We start from the raw sequence: 25,448 nt of genomic DNA on the forward strand, positions 1-25,448 counted from the left end.
ACAGTAATTATTCTATTATCACGAATAAGTCCGTCAATCCCCGATTCCAACGAAGAACCAGAAACTTCCACTGGACGTCCACATCAGGGTTCATCACCTACACTTGTTCGGCCACTTTTAAACCGATCAACCCACTTGTACACATTCGCACGGTTCATACAACTGTTACCGTACTGTCTCAACATTCGAGAAAAAATTTCACTTGGTTTTACACCTTCTGCGACTAAAAATCTAATGACTGAGCGCTGTTCTTCTAAGGTGCAATCTTCTAGAGGACTTGCCATGATGAATTGATATTTTTGAAGTTATGTTGACATAAAATTACGAAACAGCAGATCAGAGCATATCCCAAGGTTGCCAGCTAACACCCCTGAAACAAAAAAAAAAGATTAGTGTTAAAAATATAGACTGTCTCTTTACTTATTGAATGATCCTCGTATAAATAAGTACAAACAAAAATCCATAAACCTATACTATTGACGGAGAAAAGGAATTTAAAAAGCGGACGTTGCTTTTTATCATTAAGCTATGTTCTTTTTTGTGAATTATTCACTATCTACAGAACAGTATATGCGCTCGGATGGAGATATTTCTCTTGAATTCATATCATGTTCGCTTTAATGACTGCAAGAGTTAACTTTTCAGTCAACAGGCACATACAGTGTATACATACTCATTCTGCTCTCAGCTGCTGTCAGTTTGTATGCGGTGTTGTTTTCGAAGAATTGTTTGAACAACTCTGTACTCTCCATGTAGGTACGTACAACATGCATACTTATATATGTATGTCTGCATATTCCTGTATTTGTGTTAATGAGTGACAACGCTCATAGGACTGCACCGAATGTTCTTTTTTTTTCAAAATACCGTGACTCTTGTATTTCTTTTAGCTACCAAATTTTTATCTAGCATGATGCATTTACTGTATCCTCTCATATTTGATGTAGAGTGGAGTAAGTTTCTCATTAATCAATGCATCTTCAAACACATATAACTTTCTCTATCATTCTTATTTTGTACACAGTTTTTCTCGTCCGAACAAACAGTGCAAATTTTCATTTAAGTATCTCCTTTGTTTGTTCTCAATCAACGAAATACATTAACTTATTCCATCTAACTGAAAATAAGCAAGCATTCAAGACAATTGTTAATCACTATTTACTCTTTCATATTCTCCTCGCCCTATCGAATGGTCTCTTTTACAAAGGTTTGTTAACTACAAATCTAGGGAGCCAGTACGTATGTTGCTGCATGAAATATGTTCATATGGAATTCGGTCGTATTTGAAACCTATGATAACGAGAATAAAATATTGCTTGTAAGCATTTCTTAAATTATAGATACATTTTTGTGTTATCAGTAGATTATTACACTATTCAATATAACTTTTTCTGTAAACAAAATAAATAAACTAGGAACTCCTGCATAAAAAAAATCTTTGGGTCAGAGACTAACAGCTAGCTTCTGACAATCATGCCTTAAGAGTAATATTTGATCAGTACATCGACTTTCCTCGCCTGTATTGCTTCCTTGTAGAGCGGAATTTACTGCCTCTTTTTCTCACATGTGCTAATTGTCCTCACGACACCATGTGAATATATAATGGAATGGACATGTGCTAGGGAATTGGAATTTTATATACCTTTTTGCATTTAACAAGTTTGTTTCATTTCGCATCTACAGAAGGTGTCTTCAAAATTCCTCAGAGTGTCCTCTTTGCCAATTAGTGGATAAGTAAAGTGTAAACGATTTTTATTTGGGTACTTAATACTTCTCTTTAAAGAAAGAAAGAAAAAAGAAAGAAAGAGAGAGAGAGAGAGAGAGAGAGAGAGAGAGAGAGAGAGAGAGAGAGAGATCGGATAAGATGGCATGCGTTTACGGAATGATAATGAATGAAAATATCGTCAAGAAAAGAATTTCATCTTTTTGTGCAACAAAAATTGTAAGCTTTAAAAAATGTATTTTCTTACGTTCTCTGTAAGAAGAGTTAACAGAAACGTACTTATTTATGTTGCTAGGAATTATATATAAATTTTGATTTAAGTTGTTTCGATACACTGAACTGAAGATTTATTAGACAAATTTCAAGAAAAGCAATTTATTTACAAACATGTCCATATACTACATAAGAAATAAGAATCAAATCTAGACGTGACTTATGACAATTTTATCGCTTGAAAGTGTAGGAAGTCCAAAAATAAAATAAAGTTGATATTATGTTTAGGTATGTGTGCTTACATATCTTATATGTAACGCTTAAATTTTGCGTGTTTGTTTCTCTTTTTTCTAAACGCACACGATTGGCTTTGCATACTTCTAGGTAACTGTAGGCAAGATACCTCATATTGTTTTTGTTTTAATGTGGATTCTAAAGGATAAATAAAAGTTTAAAATTTAAAAGTGTGTCAAAATACTCTGAAATCTCACAACTCAAACTGCTCTACTGTGTTTCCAATTTACATATTCCTCAACCAGTGCCAAAAACAGGTAGTGCTGCTATTTAAACACATTACTCCATCTACCATTTTAGTATATAGTTACATTGAGAAAAATCCGTTATCCGGATAGCGGTATATTGTACAATATATATATATATAATATTGTACAATATTATTATACAATTAATATTGTATATTAATATGTGGAATTCTTATGTTTATTACAGAAATCAGTAAAGAGCATACGTTATCCATATCCTACATACGCACTGTCCATAGATGTTACACCATGCCCCTGCAGGATGTCTGACATCTAACAGTGTTCCGTATATTACGGCGTATATTACATACGTCAGCTATATGATTCATACGTCTATCTGTATGTGAGATCCCGACTACCTTTATATTTGGTCTAGGAATTAATTCGTGCGGTTGGTACGCACACATTGAAGCTGTAGTACAAACACAAAATACATAAATACCTTAAGAAAAATATTGTCCATCGCTAGCCACCACTTTCGCCCATCTGTCAGGCAATGTACGGATTCCTTGGCGAAAGAAATCCTCATCCTTGGAAGCGATCCAGTCAGAGACCCATGTTTCGACTTCTTCTGAAGAAGTAAACCGCTGTCCAATCAAATCGTTGTTCATGCAATCGAACAAGTAGTAGTCCGAAGGAGCAACGTCTGGTGAATACGGCGGGTGGGGTAAAACTTCCCATCCGACATTTTCTAAATAGGTTTTGACCGGTTTTGCGACATGTGGGCGAGCGTTATCATGTTGAACAATAAGTTTATCATGTCTGTTCTCCCATTCTGGTCGTGTTCTGGCCAGAGCTTGCTTCAAACGCATTAATTGTCGTCGATAACGTTCTCCATTCATAGTTTCACCCGGTTGCAGCAGCTCATAGTACACCACACCTTTCATATCCCACCATATGCACAGCATAACCTTTGCACAGTGAATATCTCGTTTTGGTCGTGATGGACCTGGTTCACCTGGTTTCACCCAGGCCTTTTTTCGTTTAGGGTTCTCGTAATGGATCCACTTCTCATCACCCGTAATAATTCGATGCAGAAACCCCTTTCTGCTCTGTCGTTGAAGCAGCAATTCGCAAATGGTTTTTCGTTTTTCAACGTCTCTGTCTTTCAATTCATGTGGAACCCAATGTGACATCTATTGAATCATTCCCATGGCTTTCAAGCGTTTGGAGACTGTTGTTTGATCAACGCCTAATGCTGCTGCAAGTTGTTCCTGCGTTTGACACGAATCCTGCTCGAGCAATGCTGTCAATTCTTCGTCTTGAAATTTGTTTGGCTGTCCAGCTCGCTCTTGGTCTGCCAAGCCGAAATCACCACTTCTAAACCGTGCAAACCACTTCTGACACGTTCGCTCAGCTAGAGCATGGTCACCATACACTTCCACCAAAATACGATGACTTTCAGTCGCACTTTTCTGCATGTTAAAGTAATGCAGCAGGACACCCCGCAAAAACACTTTATCAGGCACAAATTGCGCCATGTTCACTTAACTACAAACTGGTGTTGTTGACGCTTTAATCCACTGCCCTATACTACGAACGATACGCGATGACAGGGGTTTGCAAAACATGTGTGGATACACGGAACTGTGGGACGCTCCGTTCGTTGCGCCATCTCTTGTCCACCCGCACGAATTAATTCCTAGACCAAATAGAATTCTTTCGTTCTTACGGAAAGTACGTTTATTCGGAACACTTATACAGAAAGTACGTATAAAATATACTTTTTCAGTTATACGTTTGTTGTACTACATGATTTACACATCTAACCTACGTTTTTACGTACGCCACATACGTATTTTTCTCAGTGTATTTTAATGTGCTTATTTACTAATAACAAGTCGCCCTAATAAGTCATGAGAAAATAAGAATGTATTCCTATACGATGACAAAGTATACTATTACCAAAGTGACTCTATTCCTACAAATTGTATGATCAAATATCACTGGTATATTTAACGGAATATATTTCTTGAAAAACAATATTGCATTATTTTAAGCTAAATCATTAGATTCGCAAAACATTTAAGATTATGAATAATGCTTATATTTATGATAAATATACATTATATAAATATCTGCTTTCTCATACATGGACACTTATTGGCATAAAGGCCATTTTCATCTTGAGATTTTTGATGTTCTTAAGAATTATTGGTCTAGTATTCTCTTATTAGTTTGATGTATTGTGGTCAACTAGATTAAATCCTTAGACTTAGAAGTCTGAAGATTCATCCCCACAGAATCCAAACCAACTCACACAAGGTTGTTACCCACCTCCCGAAGATAATGTATCATTGATCCTTCTTGGTCTAATTGAGTCAGTTTCTGCAGGTTTAATAACTACAACTCAATATTCAATTCAGTAATCAGTATGTCACACGTAGTAAATAAAATGTTCTACTCATCTTGAACTTTATGGTTAAATAAAGTATTATACCATATAATTTGTAGTAACTTCTAAAGCAGAAAAGGTTTAGAAATAAAGTCCATAAAGCTTTAGCAAGTCCATAAACCCGCTACCTGATTACGAATATTTATCCGTTCTAAAACTTCTGAATTAAAGTAGTGAAAATTATGGTAAATTATTACAAAAGTCACCGAAGATTCTTGAGATCATTGGTAAACCTCATGTGAAGATGGGTACACTAAGAAAAATGTATGTGCCGTACGTAAAATTGTATGTTACATTTGTAAATTCTGTAGCTTTTGGACTTGAGGTACAGCAAACGTATAACTGAAAACGCATGTTTTATAATACTTCCTGTAGAAGTGTTCCATCTGTACGTATTTTCCTATGAAACAATATAGGCAGTCAGGATCTCACATACAAATGGACGTATATAACATATAGCTGACGAAGGTTACATGCATATACGTATGTTGAGTAATATAAGGAACTCTGTTAGATATCAGACATCCTGCAACGGCATGATGTAACATCGAAGGGCAGTGCCTATGTAGCATATGGATAACGTATGCATCGTACTGATTTCTGTAGTAAGCAGGAGGATTCCGTATATTTGTACAATTTACCACTGTCCGGAGAACGGATTTTTATGAGTGTGGTTCTAAGGTGAGGCGTATCGAGGTAGTGTTCTAACTGTTTCCTGTTATGACCAACAACTGTTTCCATGTATCAACTTTATGGTAACACATTGTTTTGTTGAATATATTAACCGTTGTGCAGAGTATTCTTGCAATTTTGGACGCTTACTGATGCAGAGATGACGAGTTGATTTCTTGTTTACTTTGAGCAAAGCACTCTAATACTATCTACACAACAGTTATTTTATTTTATTTTAATACCGACGGACTTTGTTTTTGAGGAAAATTAACCATGCTTTCTTTATTGGATCTTTATGAACTGAAACTTTGAACTTTTAATAACAAATAATTACATACTGTAATCTGTCTGAAAGCTCTTTTCAAAATACTGTACTTCCCTGGATTCTTCAAACACCATAACAACGTAATCTGAAACAAAAAAAAAAAAAAAAAAAAACTAGGTGAGCTTTCCAATTATTTGTTCATTTCTATGTTACTAAAATTTTAGAAATAATGTAAGTATTTAATCAGGGAGATATTTTTAGGCCAATCACAGTAAGTCACGATATAATGTTAAAAATATTAAGCTCCACTTTGTCAAGTAATAACGAAATAGACTTAAATCTTGTATCCTCCTTTTCCTAACTTTCTACAAATAAATAACATAACAATATGCCTTGAGTTCTTCTTCAAACCTAACTGAAACAGATAGGTATAGATCCTCTGAACAAAGTAGATAGACGTCTCTTTCCCTTCCGGAGAAAATCTGTCTCGTCACAGCATGTTGGTATATGAAGTTACAGCGAAAAGAGAGTGCGATTGAATAAAAGATTGCTCATAAATGCCAACAGGAAACTATACAGGTGATATACTTGCCAGGTGACAGAAAAGTCCCTTTAAATACTAAAGTATTACACATTACTGTTCTTGTTTAATATTTATCAATATTAATATTATTGCTATGTTATTGTTCATGCTCTTATATAACCATAGCGTTACTCTCCTGATGGTCCTTTCCCCAGTACCAGAATTTCCAAACCGATGTCACAAAACTCCATGGCTAAAAGTGGATCTGAAAAGGTAGGGGGACGAACGGCATCACACTGTCCCCCTTACCTATCTTTGACCATTGTAATTGTTTTAGGAAGTGGAGAGACGCCATACACATTTCTTCGAAAGTGGGGTAACGGAATCCCCGCGTTCTACCTCTTTGTTATCCCTGTAAAAGTCATTAAATAAGAGATGAAAATATTCCATTTTAGGGCAAAAAAAAATCGTAGAAATTATTCGTGAAATATCGAATAATATGGCCTTGTCCATATACACTACTTTAAACATTCAGACATGATTTGTTTTCAATAAGGTAAAAGTATACTACTGTGTACAGATAATAATATGGTCTAATCATTTTTTTCTTTGTCTACAAGGCGTAACAAATCTTAATTTAGGAATCACTTTCCTTGGTTTCTGTACTTTTGTTCGTATTTTGAACCAGTAGCATCATCTTAGGTTTTGCTGAGGGCCGGAGGAAGTATGGAAGAGACTTCATCAATATAAGCAGAGCTTTACATTTTCATTAGTATATTATCATGCAAATACCAACATGACTTTAACTCACAATTCTACAGCAAATCGGCTCGCTATCGTTAACTCATTGTTCCAGGTGTCATTTTCCTATGTGTGTGCTGTAATACCAGGGTTTCATTTACTGTTATAAGACTGTCTAGACCGTTATACAGGACATAGTTATTATGCACGCGCAACGAGAGCATTCACATTACTGATAAAAATAATTATTTGTATTGTGGAACGTTTGGACTGAAAAAGGGAAATTTTGAAGTTCTGAAGGGATTTTATGCTGCTAAATGTTGGTAAAACTAACCGGAGATCAAAGACAAAGTTTATTTCCATTTTTTTTTTTTTTTTTTTTGGTCTAAAATCGAAATACGATCTCGAACTTGCCCATTGTTTATCGTCAATATAAACACATGTATGTCGTAAGTGAATGCTCCCTTAAGCCTACCATCTACTGAGACAATTGTTTTTATATGTTTTCTGTCAGTAAGGTGTTGTCACCTAAGGAGAAAGAGTAGAACTAACTCGTATCTTGCATCCACTAAAAAAATTAATTATCCCCATGTTTAATACGACCCATAATAAAAGATACGTTTTTATGACATACCAACGGATATCACTGGTATTTTGATACTGAGTATTTTATGACATCCATCTGGATGTCACTGATACGCAAAGGGTTAATGCTGTATTACTTTATTGCCTCTTAACGGAAACTCTAGAGACAAATAGACATTGAATGTTTGAATTGTATTTCATTGGAGAGCAAGGAGTATGAAAGAAACAAACTGAGATTGTGAAAGGGTTGTCACGTTCTATTCTTGCAGAACTCCTCTTGCTTCTCCTGATTATAACAAACACAAAAGAGAGAGAGAAAGAGAGGGGAAAAAGAAACAAACTACTTCGAACTATAAGACTTGAACTATCGAACTTGATTACAGAAGGAAAAGTTCACACCACGAAAGCCTCTGGGTTTGTAAGTAAGTCAGTAAATCGTCATTTAAAATTCACCAAAAACGTCGCCAATCGGAGAAATACTGGGAGTCAAATCCTTTAGATCCAGCATCTTTTCCCCAGTTGACAAAACTGCCCAATACCGTTGTAAACGGAAACAAAAACAAAACAACGGAAACAAAACAATAAGATCAACACTAATAATAACAGTAGCATTAACATTAATAATAATAACAATAACAATACGAAACTCAACACGTATAATTGTTATAGCTACAACCGAAGAAAATGATTGACAAAATAGTTGCCACTGGGAAACTATATAGAATGCAAATTGACATCGAAAAATCGAAACCCATGAGAATATCGCGTGCAAATGCGCCCTTACGGGTCAGAGTAGAACAAAGACAACTGGAAGGGGTCGATCATTTCAAATATCTGGGAAGTATTTTGATGGAAGACGCGTACCGCACCAAAGAAATCAGGTCAAGGATTGCCATAGCTAAAGAAGCATTCAACAAGAAATGGTTACTCTTAACTAACAGCCTTAATATTGAATTAAGGAAGAAATTGATCAAGTAGACTTGATATATTGAGTATTGGACTTTATGGTTCAGAGACATGGACATTACGGAAGTTAGAGAAGAAATATGTGTGCAATGGGAGAAAGATGTAGAAGATAAAATGGACAGAGAGCGTAACAAATGAAGATATTTTAAAAACGGATAGGAGAGAAGAGGACGTTTCTACACACCATCCTTCGTAGAAAGGCCAATTGGATTAGACACATCTTGCAAAGAAACTGTCTCTTTCATACCTCCATTGAAGTAAAGTTGAAAGAAAAGCGAGGAATAGGAAGGAGAAGAGCAAGGAGATCGATGATTTGAAAAAGAGAAGAAAATATCGGGAGTTTGAAAAGGAAGCTGGAAATCAAGAAAAATGGAAGAAACATTTCCAGGTCCAAACCGAAAATTAAGAAAAAATACCCTCATTAGTCCCAGGAGTTGATGAAAGGCAGAATACTTAATAATAATAATAATAATAATAATAATAATAATAATAATAATAATAATAATAATAATAATAATAATAATAATAATAATAATAATAATAATATTAATAATAATAATAATAATAATAATAATAATAATAATAATAATACTTTAAAGAGGCTTATCATCCACCCTGTATATTTTGGAGAGAAAAATATTTTGTTGAATTTTTCCCTCTCTAAAATTCTCTGACCGCCTCTACTGGAACTTTTTAATTCTACTAGTCAGAAATGTTGAGCGCTATTTGTGATTATTGAAAAAGATAACATTCTCATTACGTGTTAGATTGAACCATTTTCAATAGCACTTTTATAATGAGAGGTAACGATTTGTTGCATCTATATAATCACCACAGCAGTGTTTATTGATTTTTAAAGTGATTTTATTTTTTAAATATTCTGTTTCTCTTCCCTAGGAAATCAACTACGACTCCCCAAGGGGTGGAGTTAGTGTAATTACTGAGAAAGGTGATATAACCACTAGTTATTTACTGATTCAACGCGCCAGGGACACAGACTCCGGGAAATATACCTGCAGTCCTTCCAACGCAAACCCCAAAACGCTTACGGTCCATGTGCTCAATGGTGAGTAGTATTTTATTTATTCATTTATTTTCACCTCAAAAAAAAAAAAAAAACAAAAAAAAACTTTGACTCTGCGTCTGATTGATTCGGTTTTGTAGATTTTAATACACTAAACGGTTACTATGGTAGCTTTATTTAAATAGAGGAAATCCGATGATTATTGAAAGGTATTAAAGCAAAGCTCTCTCTATATATATGACATTGATAATTGTATGAATATTTTGAATACAGACAAAAAAATTACTTCCAGTAGCTAACATTTGAGGAAAATTATTGTTTAAGAATATTTCTATCTATGATATTTTGGATAATTTTAGTAACATAAATATTGATGAAGTAAATGTTAGACTTTGGTTCAAAATTTGTTGATGAATATTTAAAAAATTAGTTTTCTTTCAAACAGATGAAGAAAAACAATGATTTTAGTACCTATATATTTAGTTAATTCTCCTTTAGTGCTATAGAGAAAGCTGAGCCAGCTGACGAAAGAAACTGTCAGAACTTACTTGTATTTCAATTTTCTTGAAATATTCTTGCTTGTTATTAGTTTATTGAAGCTTAACGTTCCGTTCCAGCACCGAGGCTATATGGCACAATGACCTACTGTTTAAGGTGAAATCTTAACCACTCTAATAGGTTCCATGCTCTCCTACCAAGAATTGACCGCGGAACCATGTGCACGAAAGGTGCTTACGTTAGCAACTAAACTGAGCAGTGGGGATGGCATTGAAATGTCCTTGAATACAAGTTGATGAAATAAACTTTATTACACAAAACTGAGTTAGTTATTCAATAAGAAGCAACTTTATAAGCAAAACTTTTGATATTTTTCTAACGGAGAACAATCTGGGAGACATGAAGTTATTATTACGACTGGAAGATATCGAAATGTAGATGTGGTGAAGAATAGAAAGAATTATCTGGGTCTAGCTGAAAATGAATGAGAGGGTGTTAGAATTTGGTGGGCGAGAAAAGAATAATTTTAGATAGTACTAAGAAGAGAAAGAGAAACTGGTCGAGACATTGGGTAAGACGGAATTGTATCATGAAGAACATGCTAGAGAGTAGCCCTATAGTGTCAGGAAAGAGATAGAGAGGCGAAAGAGACAACAATTAATGGGCGGTATCAAAACAAGGAAATCGTACGTGAAGACGAAGAGGTTATAGACTGCGGAGCATGGAAGCTTCTCAGTTGCAGCAAGTGACCTGCTAATAATAGAATACGTATGATGATGTTTACTTATAATTGAATCAACAATAATTTTGTTTGCTGTTAAAAGAACAAATAAGCTAGATGTAGAGTGACTCATTTCATGCGTACTTCTGTTTACCCTGGAATAATGCATAGTTAAAGAAAAACAAGATGAAGAAGCAGAAAAACTACTTGATCTCAATCCTGATTTCATTGATTTGTAGATTGCATAGATCGGGAGACGAAATTCAAATATAACAAACTACTGGCATTATAGTGATACATATGCTTTCTTTTTTGCGCGTACAAAAATCGTAACCGAAGTTCTTAACTTAAAAAGGAATTTATTTAACTTTCTAAATTTTAAACAAATTAATTTTCATTTTATCTGGAATGGACCATTTCATAGGGTTGTTTATACCACAGTTTGGAGATCTGTCCATATTGGAAATGATCACAATATTAAATTGTTCTAGTACCTTTTAGCTATTCTACACCAATCACTGCATTTTCAAGTACGGAACGTAACTGATGGCAAAGCCTCGCACATTGTAACCAATATTACACTTGCAAGGACACTAGAATTAATGACTTTTGTGTTCCTTAGTTTATTACCTCACTCTTACGTCTCGTAATGTACGTCCAGGAATGATTACGGAAGGATTGCTAAAAATGATAAAGTGGAAAGAAGCGGGAGAAATGCTAGAAAACTACTACCATTATGCCTGTTTACCACTTGGGTTCAAACCCAGGATTACTCACACCATAGTTGAAAGCATACCACCGAACAATTGTACCCAGGAAATAAAATTGTTAAGGTAGATTGGTCTAGGTGTATAGACAACACAAGTCAAATGTTTGAACAAAATATACTGGAAGTTGTAATGAAAACAAGAAGTAAAATCCAGATGAGTTTTCTACGCACCAATAACGTTAAACGTTGTTGAAACTAGTTCAAAACCATTTGTACATCTGTTTCAAACATTAGAAAATTTGAATTAATATCAACATTCCATTTGATTTTATTTGCGCACCTTGTCTAACTCACGATTCTTTCCTTTTTTGAGCGTGCAATCTTCTATAGACACTATAGAGGAAATAAATAAAATTATTTGCCTGAAAAGAAGAAAAAAATCAGAAATAAAATTTTCAAGCTCTATTCTCGTTTTTCAGCAACACAAATAGCTGTCTTTGACTTTTACAACATATTTTACGGTGGCTCGGTCAGGGGTATGTTGGGTAAGTGAAAAGGGCTCTAGAAGGAAAAAGGCGGAGAGGGGACCACTCAAGATTTTGAAGACGTTGTTTGATGATTCCCGGGTTCTGTTATGGATTCAACTAAAACAAGTCGTCAACAAACACTGGGTTTATGATGAAGAACCGACTAGGGTAAACTCGTTCGTAAGCTAGTGCATATTACATGCAGAGATTTCCCATTAACTTTGGCATAAAATTCTCTCTCTTCGCTTTCGAAATAAAATAATAAAAAAGTGGGAGACAAAGCTCGTAAAAGATATTGGCCTTGGAGATACGAAAAGCCGCATAATTTCACAGAAATTAAGGTGTGATTCCTTCTCAAACCTGTGATTATAAACTTTTTTCTTCCATTTCTTCTTCGCCGCCCATCCTATAAGAAAGGAAATATTGTTTCATGTTTTAATGAAGTCTTGGCAGTTAGAGGTAATTCAAGACGAAAGCTTGTGTATATATAAAGGGCGATCCTCTTTCGTTAGTTATAAAGAATTAATTTAATGCTATCTCGTAACGAAATTAGAAGCAATTCATTTATAAGTCATTTTCTGTCGAATTAAACACGTTTTTATTTATCTCATCGCCATTTTAAGTGAGAAACACATATTTGTTTTCATTTGACTTCATGTTTCTATCGCTTTCCACTTTTTAAATTAGGTATAACATAATGGCTTTATCCTCTTATTTAAGTATTAGTTTTGTTTCTTTCAGATATAAAGTTTATGAGTTTAGCTTCGCATTGACATATTTCTCTAAAGAAACAGCAGTTTGTAATACATAAACCATCACTTAGAAATCCAGAATAGTGTTTTTATACAGATATTGATCTGATGTTTCCGTCTTCTCTGCTTTATTTACCTCAGCTTACTGTCTTCTCAAGAATGGATGTTATCCTGACTGTATTTATATTACGTTGATATTTAACTCTTAAAAGATATTTATATGTAAAAGAGCTTTCTCTGTAGAAAATATATTTATCTCTAAAATCGTAAAGGTAGCGAAACATTAGGTGTATATACATAGTATTCAAGGTCAGGGATTCAGGATTTTCTGATAGGGTGCACCTTAACTACCGAAATAACCAGTCTCATTGAAACTCTTCAAAGTGATATGTGACAATATTCTTTACACCTGACAATGCTGATACATAGAACGGAGGGGGGGGGGAGTATTCTAAAGAAGGTCACAAGTGATATGCAGGAGAAACTGATCTCTCTTTGTGGCTTCTGTTTTCTTCCTTACTTGATTAATGTTATATTTCTTTGCTTGGTGAATCTTTTTTCCTCAACCTATAGAAAATCGACTTAAACTATTGCTTTTGCAAAACTTCTTTTTCTTTTAAGCTCAAACGGAAGCATGGCGGCAGAAAGTTTCGGAAAGTGTTGCTATTTCCACTGATAGCTTCTCATTTTAGATAGTGCATATTTACAACGAAGAGGGGGGGGCACATGCACCGGCGCATCCCCCCTAAATCCGGATATGATAGTATTGTTTTTATCTTATTACTTGGTAACAGTAGATATTCGATATTTGATACGTCTTCAGGTATTAACGTACATAGTACTGAAGAAACTAAAAATAGAATCAGTAAAATGATCATCCGTTAATGTTGGAATGAATACCTTTAAAGAAAATAAGTACGTTACGCTACACATTCTGAGACTACGGTAGGCTTCCAAAGCATAGATATAGATATCTAATATTCTAAGCAGAAGTAATAGATTTGCCAGTTTCCGGTTTCAATAGGCAGATAAGGAGAAGGAAGATGAAAGTTACTTTTGGGATGCTGACTATATATATATATATATATATATATATATATATATATATATATATATATATATATACACCTTTCGTTAACATGATTGATTTCTGTAAAATCGTGCGAAATTGTGAGTCTTAAAAATATGTATCTAATGTGAAATTTGTTGATCATGTATTTGATACATTAAATCTTTGAAGTATGAATAACAAAAATCATAAATGAATACTCCCTTTCTCAACACCTGAACTTTCAACGTGATTCTAACTGTTGCACAAAATCCTTTGTATCCACTGCTCTGCTAGAACAATCTTCATTAACAACGCTATCACACAATGGAAAAGCAGATCTCCAGTTGGTTCTTGTATATCTGGTGGTAATTAAATGAATCAATTGTTTCACCACTAAACTAATTAAAACATTCGTGTCAAAAGACTCAACACAATCCTTCTTTTATGTAGCCACCAGCTTTCTTTCTTTTATGTAGAAAAGACTATTACAAGAAGAAATTTTAGATTTGTTTTCACTCGATGGCTATCGAATTAGCACATAACCGCTGATAATATTCACACTAGCAAGCACAAGATACACAAATGTACAAGTCATTCTCAACTTCTGAACAGTCAACGTGACTCCAGTCTTCGCACGTAACACATTGTGCCCACTTTTCTCTTTGCGTATCTCATTACGGAGGCCATAAGAGAATAGACAATACACATCGTAATTCTTCAATTAGTTCTCTCATATTCGGTGGTAATGAAATCGAATCACCGCTATCATATATGAAATTAATTACTCAGTCGCGATATTCATCAGAATAATTATTTTTGTCTTTGAAGTCAGTATTTTACATGTTGATGTAGTAAGACCACTACAAGACGGAACGTCAAATGTTTTCACCCGATTAATGTCTTTTCTTGTCGCATTCAATATTCTAATAAACTTCGAGTTGCACAATTGTTTCTTATACAGGAAAGATTTGGTAACTTTCCCGGAACACTGTATTCGTAATAAAATAATATGAAGTGTTTACCGTATGTTAGTAGCTATTGATTCCAACATGAAATAATCACGAGAGATTACGTTCGAAGTGGAATACTAGTCTTCCACTTTAGGAAGAGCAACCATACTTTTTATTCTCAACATGCAATTATGATGTAAAAATAAGTTTACGAATCGTATCATTATACAGGACTTATGGTACTGTATCTCTTTTAAACAACTACAATTTAGCTACTGTTAGTTAACTACACAATAAAACTGAAGTGATGAAAAATCAAAGAACCTATCACTTTCCTTCATACACCACAAACAAACTGGCGCCAACTGTTGAACACGAAAGGATACTCTTCTCTACTTACATCATCTACACGCAGGATTGCCAATGTTGAATGGAAAATTAAAGTGAAATTCCACGTTTGATACTTTTCCATCCTCTCTCTCTTTCTCGCTCTCTTTCAATGTTACCAACCCAACATAAAATCGGTTTCTTTAATAGGACTAAGTCAAATTATTACATATTTTAAACCGACATATAAAACAGAAACTTACATATCACATTTTTTGTTCAGTGTTGCAAACTAAGGACGCAACAGTATTACAAACATAGAAAACCTACTAAATTTGGGACGGTCCTATACCAGTAGTAACCCCGAGTGAGATGGACGGGGTAATGCACATACAAAGTACCTTAGTGTGGTGTAGTTCATGACCCATTATATGACGTAGTTTCGAACAAGTAGAAATTAAAACACAGGGAATTGAAAAATTGTTCATTTTCAAGGGCTCTATTTCGAAAAAGTATATAAGGAAGTACACACCTAATTAATTTGGCGACAAAAAAAGTCCCAAATAATTTTTCCCAGACGATTATGGAGAGGTGAGGATGCAAGACCAAAATTAGCATGTGACATTAATGATCAGACGTACATTTATTTTTCCACATAAGTACCATGTACATTGAAACATTTGTCATACCGGTCTTCAAAAATCCTTCCAGGAAAAATTCAGGGCTCTCCATACGGAAGAAGCACCGAACAGCTTCTGTGTCTTCAGCATTGGTTCCAGAGCGCCAGCCGGGAGTCTTCCACCATCCTGACATTTTCGTCTGTAGTGGTCTTGCACGTCCTTCCAGGTATCGGTGTGAACAGCAGTTGCTGCCGTCCCTCGCTGAACTGGCGACATCATCTGCGCACAATTTGTTTCGACATCACATCAGGCCCATAGACTTCCACGAGGCGGTCTGCTCCCGATATGACACGTGACCTTTATGGCGGATAACCGTTCGCACTTCCTTCTTTGATCACGACGTCAAAACGCGACTTCTCTCCATACATACCAGGTTCAGCTAAGAGACTCCTCTCCGTTTTGTGCAGACGTTGTGATAGCGCCATCTGCAGGATAGCGGGCGAACGATACCCACTTGTGTTTGGGTGTGTTGCGCATGCAACCACTATCTTGTTCGCCCCATTGCTCTTTGCTTTCTTGGGGAAAACCAGAAGAAAACTTATTTACGGACTTTCCCTTGTAAATAGTTTTTAATACACGTAAAGATTACAATATAGTTTACAGCAATTTGATATCTAACTAACTAACTAACTCTATGGCCTATGGAACCCGGAGGTTCAATGCCGTGTTCACAGAAGATCTCCACTGACTTCTATCCTTAGCTAACTGCATCCAGTTTTTACTTTGTATTCCAATCTCTTCGAGATCCATCTTAATATTGTCCTCCCATCTGCGCCTAGGTCTTCCTAATGGTCGTTTTCCGATTGGTCTTCCAGTCAAGACTTTGAAAGCGTTTCTACTTTCTTCCATTCTAGCTACATGCCCCGCCCACCTAAGCCTCCTAGACTTGACGACCCTAACAATGTTGGGTACACCGTATACTTATGTAGTTCCTCGTTATGAGGTTTCCGCCATTCCCCATTCCCGTTCCTCTTGGGTCCGAATATTCGTCTCAGGATCTTGTTCTCAAATACTTTCAGTCTATGTTCTTCCCTCAGAGTAAGTGTCCATGTTTCGCAGCCATTCAAAACAACAGGCATGATTATCGTTTTGTATATTTTAAGCTTTAAATTCCTCGACAGAATGGCGACGACAAGAGATTTTGAACCGAATAGTAACACGAATTCCCTGCTTTTAGTCGATATTTAATTTCTTCGTGGATATGATTTTCCTCTGTTAATATTGATCCTAGATATTTGAAACTATCCCTTTATCAAAAGTATTATTTAATATTTTAATAATTTTAATATTTAATAATTTGCTGTATTACGGTCCCGACGCACTTCCATGTATTTAGTTTTGTCTGCATTTACTTCTAAACACATGTCCCTGCAGGCGTTTAATAAGATCTCTGCATTTCTTTCTATTGTTCTCCTATCATCCCTTATTAAATTTACAGCATCAGCATATGCCATAACCTGGTGAATACCGTTCAACTGTAGGCCTTGGTTGCTATCTTTGATTTTTTTTATAGCGTATTCCAGAACAAAGTTAAATAATAATGGCGACGACGCATCTCCTTGTTTCAGGCCATTTTCGACGTGAAAGCTCGTGGACAAAAATTTTCCTACCCAGACTTTACTTTGGGATGCATTTAAACAAATCTTAATTAATCTAATTAGCTTTCTCGGTATTCCAAGTTCTATAAGAAAATTGTATAATGTTTCTCTCCTAACCGAGTTGTACGCCTTTCTAAAATCAATAAATAGTTGATGCACCGGGGTATTGTATTCCCACTTTTTTCGAGTATTTGGCGAATGGTAAATATTTGGTCGATAGTTGATCGATTTCGTCTAAACCCGCACTGATAATCTCCAATAATTTCATCTGCGTATGGGGTTAATCTTGCTAATAGAATATTTGAAAAGATTTTATAGGATGTTGACAGAAGAGAAATGCCTCGATAATTATTAGTCAGTTTTGTCACCTATCTTGTGAATTGGAACAATGATTGATTCTTTCCAATCTTGTGGCAATTCTTCCTTTTTCCAGATAAGGAGAATGAGTTTGTGTACCTTGTTCCACAATCTTTCGCCTCCAGCTAAAATTGACTCAGCAGGAATTTCATCTACACCCGGAGATTTGTGTTTCTTTAATTTCTTTGTAGCGGTTTCTACTTCTATTCCGTTGGGTTCTGGAATATACGGTTCTGCGGTATGTATCTCCTTTTCTCCACGCACACTAGTTTTTGGTTCCGTGTTAAGCAAATCGTCAAAGAAATCTTTCCATCTATTTAAGATGCTATCCGTGTTAGTGAGAACTGTACCGTCAGATTTCTTTAATATATAAGCACGAGGTTGATGGCCTTTCTTAAATTCGTTGATTCCCTTATACATGTCCCGGATGTTTTTAGTTTTACTATTATCTTCAAGTTTTTTAATTTTAGCTTTCAGAAAATCGCGTTTCTTTGTTCTAAAAGTTTTGGAAGTTTCCCACCTGATATCTGCGAAATTTTGTGTAGTTATTTCATTCCGATTTTGTAGCCAGCGTAATTTTGCCTGTTTTCTCTTCTCTGCTAGTTTTATGCATTCCTGGTCGAACCATGGTTTGTTCCTACGTATTTCCTCGTGTCCCAATTTTTCTTTTATTGAAATTTTAATGCTATCTCTAATTTCAATCCTGGTATCCTCAACACTAGTGCACTCCGAATCTTCGCAATTTGATTCGCAATAGTGCAATTTGGAATAGTGCAATTTGATATCTCGAATCTTTTATAGATATGACAAAATGGTAAAATTTAAAGTATTAGCTAAAATGGTGTGTTTGTAGAAAGTTTTACACAACATTTTTTCTTTACTCTGCTTGTACAACATTACAACATCACTTTTTGCAAGGTGTAATTACACATTCTGAAAATTACATAATTTTAAGCAGTATCGCCAAATTTACCAGTGTTTACCGGAATCTGCAGAACGATTCGAGAAGCCAAATTGGTGTAAATGTCATTATGTCCTTTACATGTATTGAAAATCATTTATGAAATTGGATGAGATACTTATCTAAACATTTCTTCAAAATGAAGGATTTCGAAAAATAGATTTTCAATCCCTTGTAACTTTATTCCCAATCATTCAAAACCCGTCATAGCATGAAGATAATAATTACCTAGATCAAAGGCACTTTAGATCTCTATTGGGTCCCTCACTATTACTCGCGTTATTACTGCTGTAGACATCACGAAAATTTGAATGATTGTGATATTATAGCGTTCTCGGTTCGCAACACTGAATGGTAACTGTGATAATGTAAGTTTTTGATTGTCATGTAGATTTCAAATACATAAAAATATGATGCACTGATATTTGAAACTAAAACATATAACTTTCTGTTGGGGTGACAACACTGTTAACCTGATGGTATCGGAGTGTATGCAGTAAAAATATCTCCCTGGCAATATTTGCATCGTACCAAATTTCAGCATTTTCTGTATATTTTTTTAAGAGTTACAATAGCGTACCAAGATAAATGATGTTACCGGATGCTAAATTAATGGTAATGTCAGCGATAGGAGTCTTGTAGGAAGTCTCGTGAGAAGAAAAAACACTGGTAAACACAGGATGGAAAATCCTCGTTCTAAAGTAATAAGATGCCGAAAACGACAAAAAATAAACTTTAAAGCTTCATAGCTCGAGAACTATGAGACCTATTGTAATGAGGTCAAAGAATTGTACAGTGGTAACAATGGCGACTTCCATGTGCTGCTTTCTTGTTTTGTAAGCGGTTCAAAGTCATGGATTTATTTTTCATGTGCAGTAATGATTCGATCCAGAATGTGAGGATCATCTTCCATACGCCTCTTCCATTGGCTGTAAACATCCACACGCTGCTGCCCTGTTCTGCTGTAAGAAAATGTGGCACCTATGCAATCACCCAAAATGCTATTCAAGCAATCCATCTTCATTTTCAAATAATCACCCAAAATCCGGTGGATGGTGTCCTTCGAAAATCCCCAATGTGCACTTAGCGCTTTCACAGACATATGTCTATCATCACTAGTGTTTACTAGTGTCTTGTTAATCATGGACTATACAGGATTCGGAAGTAAAGCGCCTGATTCGCGCCATCTTCGAACAATTTGTGCCTTCGGTTCACTGTGGCTCTACTCAGTCTGTCTTGATCGGCGTATGCCTGTTGAAACATTGAATAATGTTTCTGCAGCATTTTCTTCCTAAACGCCAACAAACTTTTATGGTACGTTGCTGTTCATCTTGAATATTCATCGCGAAAAGTAATCTTATACACAAAAGTCTGGAGAGGTAAACGAAACATGTTCCATGTAACTCAACAAAGCTGCTCACTAATGTGGTTTAGAAACATGTGACAACTTGCTATGAATACAGAGTTAGTCATCCTTCACGACGAGACTAGTGCTGAGACCATAGGCAGTGTTGCCAAGCCAAGGAAAATCTGCCTCACCTCTGCGACAGCATTTGTAGTTGACCATTAGAAAGTATAAATATGTGAGAAAAGTAAATATCTTATCATTCAACTGGCTGAAAATCGAAGCCAGATATCTGATTTGCCGACTGTTGCACTACTGAATTACAAGAAAGAATTCCAGCAGTGCTCCTTTTTTTCTGAGAACAAAATTATTTTTTTTTTTGTACATTTGCACAGAAGAAATATGTTTGAAAAGCCTTAAGTAGTTTTTGGTGTTTGCAAAACAACCCTTGCGTTAGGTTAACGGAATTGCTGTATGCTGGGAGACACGTTTACGGTACATTTGATGGAACTCAACACTTATAACGATCTGCATTGATATTTTATGTCATCTGAGAAGGATATGATGGATCACTTCCATCATAGCCCAACATACCAGCAACAACACATTCTGTGGAACAACAAATTCTGTGAGTAATTTCGTGAACCTTCTTCGATGTTGATTACAATCCAGCTATTATCTTGACCATATATCTTGACCATAAACCCCTTTCTCATCTGAGATGACAATCCGATGCAAGAACGAATTCCGGTTATTCCTTACCAGGTACACTCAGAGAATTGCACACCTCCAGATGGCGATTTTTGTTTGTCGCTGGGGACCGCGGTGACTCAATGGTAGAGCGTTCACCTTTGGTGCATGGGGTCCTTGGTTCAATCCAAGTTCGGGCCAAGTGAGCATTCTGGTGGACAAACACCATGTAGGTGGGTTTTCTCGGGATTCTCCCGTTCCCTCCCATTTTCTCCATTCCACTATTTCATTCATTTCTCATCATCACCGTCTCCTTTAGTCTAGCCGGCGTAATCATGAGACGTAAAACTTAACTATCTTCTTGTTGATCGCTGTTAACATGAGTCATTTGGCAAACATGAGTCAAACTTTTTCACGTTTCCTATTACGAGGAGCCACACAACGACAGTGGTATGATCTATGCCTAACTCGGCTGCGGTGGTACAAACTTTTCCGAGAGTCTGCTTGCAAAGATGTTCCTGAGGAGCTAAATCGAATATAATAATATTTAGTACCCATGGGCCCATTGTGAAATGCTATGTCACCTGAATGAAATTTAACACACCAACAGCATCTTTAATGATTTTAGCAGCTTGCTGTGCAGAATGTCCTAAGTTTTAGTTCCTAATAAAATCACTTTGATTTATGTGTTCGTCATGGTGCACTTTTGTACGACACTGTTTAACAACACACTACCTTCGGACTAGGTATTCTAATCTATTTGCTGAACTGTACTGAGTTCGTGACTTTAGGTATCCTATGTTGTATTGTTTGCTGAGGTGAGTTTTGTACCAGTCGTCAAGACAGACACTTCATACCCACCAACCTATTAAGAGAAGATGAAATATTTATTGTTGTTATTGAAATAGTTTACATTTCCTCGTAAAGACATACAACAAAGTTAGGGAAAAAAATTGTTGCTCAAGAACCTAACTAATAAAACAACTGAAGTGAAACAAGAAACCTGCGTTCGATTCTACATTAATTGAACCAAAACACTTTTTCAATTCATTTCAACCTTTTAATGTCTTAAATAAAGCCTTCATATATTACCAAATTATATTTTAAAATCGAAATTTGGTTTTACTTTATTATCAAAAACTTTACTTTGAATAAAATCTATGTTTTGTGTAGTTACATAATTCTTGACAATAATATGAAAGGTAAAGATGATAGTAGTCATTTTCGATTACTAACGGAGAAATTAAATAATTTTTCCTTTTAAATTCTACATGAATCTTGTCGTTTATACTTATTTAGTAATAACTTAAAAATGTCTCCTCGTGCTGAAACGTCCTCTATGTAATGTATAGTGTCGAAGGATACTTAAACATGGATATTTAGGTAGGGCGTCTACTAGTTCCTGCGTAATTCTTTCACCCGATTACGATAGGTCGCATATGTTCTCGAGCTGTGAAGCTTTAAAGTTTATTTTTCGTCGTTTTCGGAAGCTTATTACTTTGGAATGAGACATTCTCGGACCTATGTCTACCAGATTTTTTTTTCCTTCTGTCGAGGCCTCCTACAAGATGACTATCTTCGACATTACCATTAATTTAGCTTCCAATACTATCATTTACCTTGATACTCCCTTGTAACTTTTAAACAAATATACAGAAACCGATGAAATATTATATTATGAAAATATTGCCAGGAGAACATTTTCTTTTTTTTTTTTTTTTTGCATAGTTTCTAATACCACCAGTTTAACAGTGTTTATATCCGAACATAAAGTTCTATATATATTTCTTTCAAATAGCACTACATCAGATTTTTGTATATTTGAAGTCTATATGAAAAACAAAAACTTACATTAAAATTACTTGTTTGTCTATCGTCCGCCCTTAGTTTTTACTGCATTTTCAGATACTTCAGAAAAAAAATACATTAGTTTAACCTAAGATTAGCACCCCCCTCTGTACACTTGAGGATGGGAGATCAAATTTAGAATACTTTTTGGGAACCCTCACTCTTTATTGCAGATTTTGGTTCTCTTAACAAAATTTGACATTAAATTCACCAAGAATTAGTGGAAGTAGTTAAACCACGTGAACGTAGTACCCAAGTCTCTCAATAAAGATTTCAAAGTTTACCTTTCACTTTCAGCAAGAAAACATTAAAACCAGAAGGACATAGTATTAAAACCGGAAGCAACATATTTCTACAACTTCTGATTTTATTCGCTTGATTAGCGAAGATTTGACCTACTTCGGAATTCTAAATTAATACCATAGATATGGGTTTTTCCTGTGTCTATTGTAATTTCTACTCTATGGAGACCAATATTTGGAACCGGAAGATGCAACACTTTTCTACTATTTCTGGTTTCAATAGAGTTATTAGAGCCAGGGTTGAAGTTACTCTTGAAACATTAAATCCATATCAAAAACAGTTTCTCGTTTCTTATCACCGCAATTACTCTTTGATTACCAATACATTATTGAAACCGGAAGTTCCAGTGGATTTCAACAACTTCCTCCTTAGTAGAGTGATACATACAGATTAATTCATATCAGAAATAAAAACAGTTTCTTGCTCTCTTGTACCGTTCTCGCTCTACTGAAATTAACGTTAAAACCGGAAATGGAATTTTTGTAGCACTTTCAGTTGAAACAGAGCAATAAATACGAACGTGGCGCCTATTCTTGGAACCTGAATACGTATTAGAAAACAATTATTTCTTTCTATCTTTTACCGTTTTCGTTCTGATACTTGTCCACAGATGGACGAACATAACAGTTCAATAGGACTTCTAGTTCAGAAGTTTAAAAGAAACAGATATAAAAGTGTATTGAGATTCAACATGAGTTTATTGCGTCGCAAAATTGTTATCTTTCCAGTCTTTAGCACGGAGATTTTGATTCTATCCTATTAAGATTGATTAATAGGTTACTGTGTTTAATAGGGGCGTCAGCAGCGATTCTATATACTTGTGCCTGTCCCAAAGAGGCTAGTAATCTACACATTCTTCTCTTAAAAGAAGTTTTTAAAAAAATATCAAAATAAGGTTTCCGAAAATGTATAAACCAAGACCAATTATAGCGTATGTGCCTTCGGTGCAGGATTAGATCTATGTCTGTTTCGATTCCCAGTGAGAGTTGATATGGTTTCGATCCGCCATTAAGCTGCAGGTTGACGTTTCGTTGCTTTGTGCTTACGGAGACATTAAAACTAGCCAAAAGTGTCAGCTTACTTTTTATTGCACTAGGTTTGTGATTTTTTTATGTTGGTTGGTTGAAATTTGGCGCTCCTGTTCAAATTTCAATACTCGAAGACCTCACGTACCAAAGGCAGGCCCGTATCCACGGGGGGCTAGGGGGGGCTGCCCCCCCCCTAAATTTTGGCTGGCCCCTAAAAGTTTCACGGTAGGCTTGCAAATGAACTATAATATGGTGATTAAGTATAATATGATTGGGTCGGGCCCCCCCTAACTTCTACCGGGCCCCCCCTAAATTTTTGGGCTGGCTACGAGCCTGACCAAAGGTGAGAGCTTTAGCCACTAGACCAGCTAGTAGTGCGTTTCATCTTGGTGTTAGGTGAATGGACTAGTACCTTCTTCGCATAAAAGTTTCAGATTAGGCAAGATTTTATGACAGAAACTTGTTTGTTCTTATAACAGAAATCAGGAGATCTTTCCACCACTTTTTTTAAAAAAAAAGTATATCCGCGATTGCCCTGTACCGTATTCCTATTGAGTAAAATATTTTAAAAAACCTAATTTTGGATGTTAATTTGGGAAGGATGGTAAATTTTGTAAAACGAACAACAATTAAGTGTTATTTTCTTTGTTTCAGGAGAGCATCCTGCAGCGATGCAACACGGCGGACAGCTTAGACTAGAGTACCCAGTGAGTGCCTTTCTTCTCAGCGTAATCATCACTTTGATTGGCTCCTGAGTATTGACGTCACATGATTACTTGTAAAGTGAATAAAAAGAAGAGAAAAAAAACTTCCGAATGTGCCTCTGCACTTGATGAAAAAGCCTCATTGTGTAAGAGACTTTTTGTGCTTTTAAGGATTGGGAAAAGGGCACGTTTCTAAAAGAACTTTTTTAAAAAGAGAAAAGAACAATTATACAATTATCGGTTCAAAGGTAATTCTAATGAAATAAAAGAGAAAGAAATGGGATCAAAGAAATGTTCTTAACTTTTTTCTTCCTATTGTGAGTGAGTGACAAACTTCTACAAAAAAAAAGACCACTAAATTAAAACAAAAAAGAATATTAAGAAGTGTGTAAATATTGCCAACTCAATTATCCAATGCTCTCCAGTATTTGAGTTTTTTTTAAAAAAAAAAGATGGAAAATGCCTAATATACGTTTAATTGAGTGTTTTGACAAATAAGTGATGCTCTTTGTGGCAGTATAGAGTGTTTCATGTGTGATATATAAATTTAAAAAAAAAAAAATTGAAGAAGAATTACTCTTGGAGTTTGGTGAACAAAAGTATTTTATAAAAGACAGTCAAGGTGAAGTCATGTGATGGATACTTGATTTCGGACCTAATCTCGTCTTCACCGTAGCATTGAAATGAGTCCGTCCTGCTGGAAAAATATTTAGATGACGTTGGTAGTTACCTAAAGAGCATCAGGTAATG

At 35.4% G+C, this 25,448-nt stretch overlaps 1 protein-coding gene across 2 annotated transcripts in view; it reads left to right on the forward strand.

The window, feature by feature from the left end:
* Positions 1-25,136, forward strand: part of dpr21 (defective proboscis extension response 21) — a 113,599-nt gene extending 88,463 nt beyond the window's left edge. The window contains exons 4-5 of one of the 2 annotated variants that reach the window (XM_081747502.1): positions 9,523-9,691; positions 24,649-25,136. In XM_081747502.1, coding sequence (XP_081603628.1) covers positions 9,523-9,691; positions 24,649-24,749 — 270 coding nt within the window. In that variant the 3' untranslated portion in view covers positions 24,750-25,136. The remainder of the gene's footprint in view (positions 1-9,522; positions 9,692-24,648) is intronic. The other variant, XM_081747508.1, reaches the window with a different exon arrangement.
* Positions 25,137-25,448: the final 312 nt, after the last annotated feature.

Source organism: Thermobia domestica, chromosome 2 (genome assembly GCF_964235325.1).
Source record: "Thermobia domestica chromosome 2, izTheDome1.hap1.1, whole genome shotgun sequence".
NCBI lineage: Eukaryota > Metazoa > Arthropoda > Insecta > Zygentoma > Lepismatidae > Thermobia > Thermobia domestica.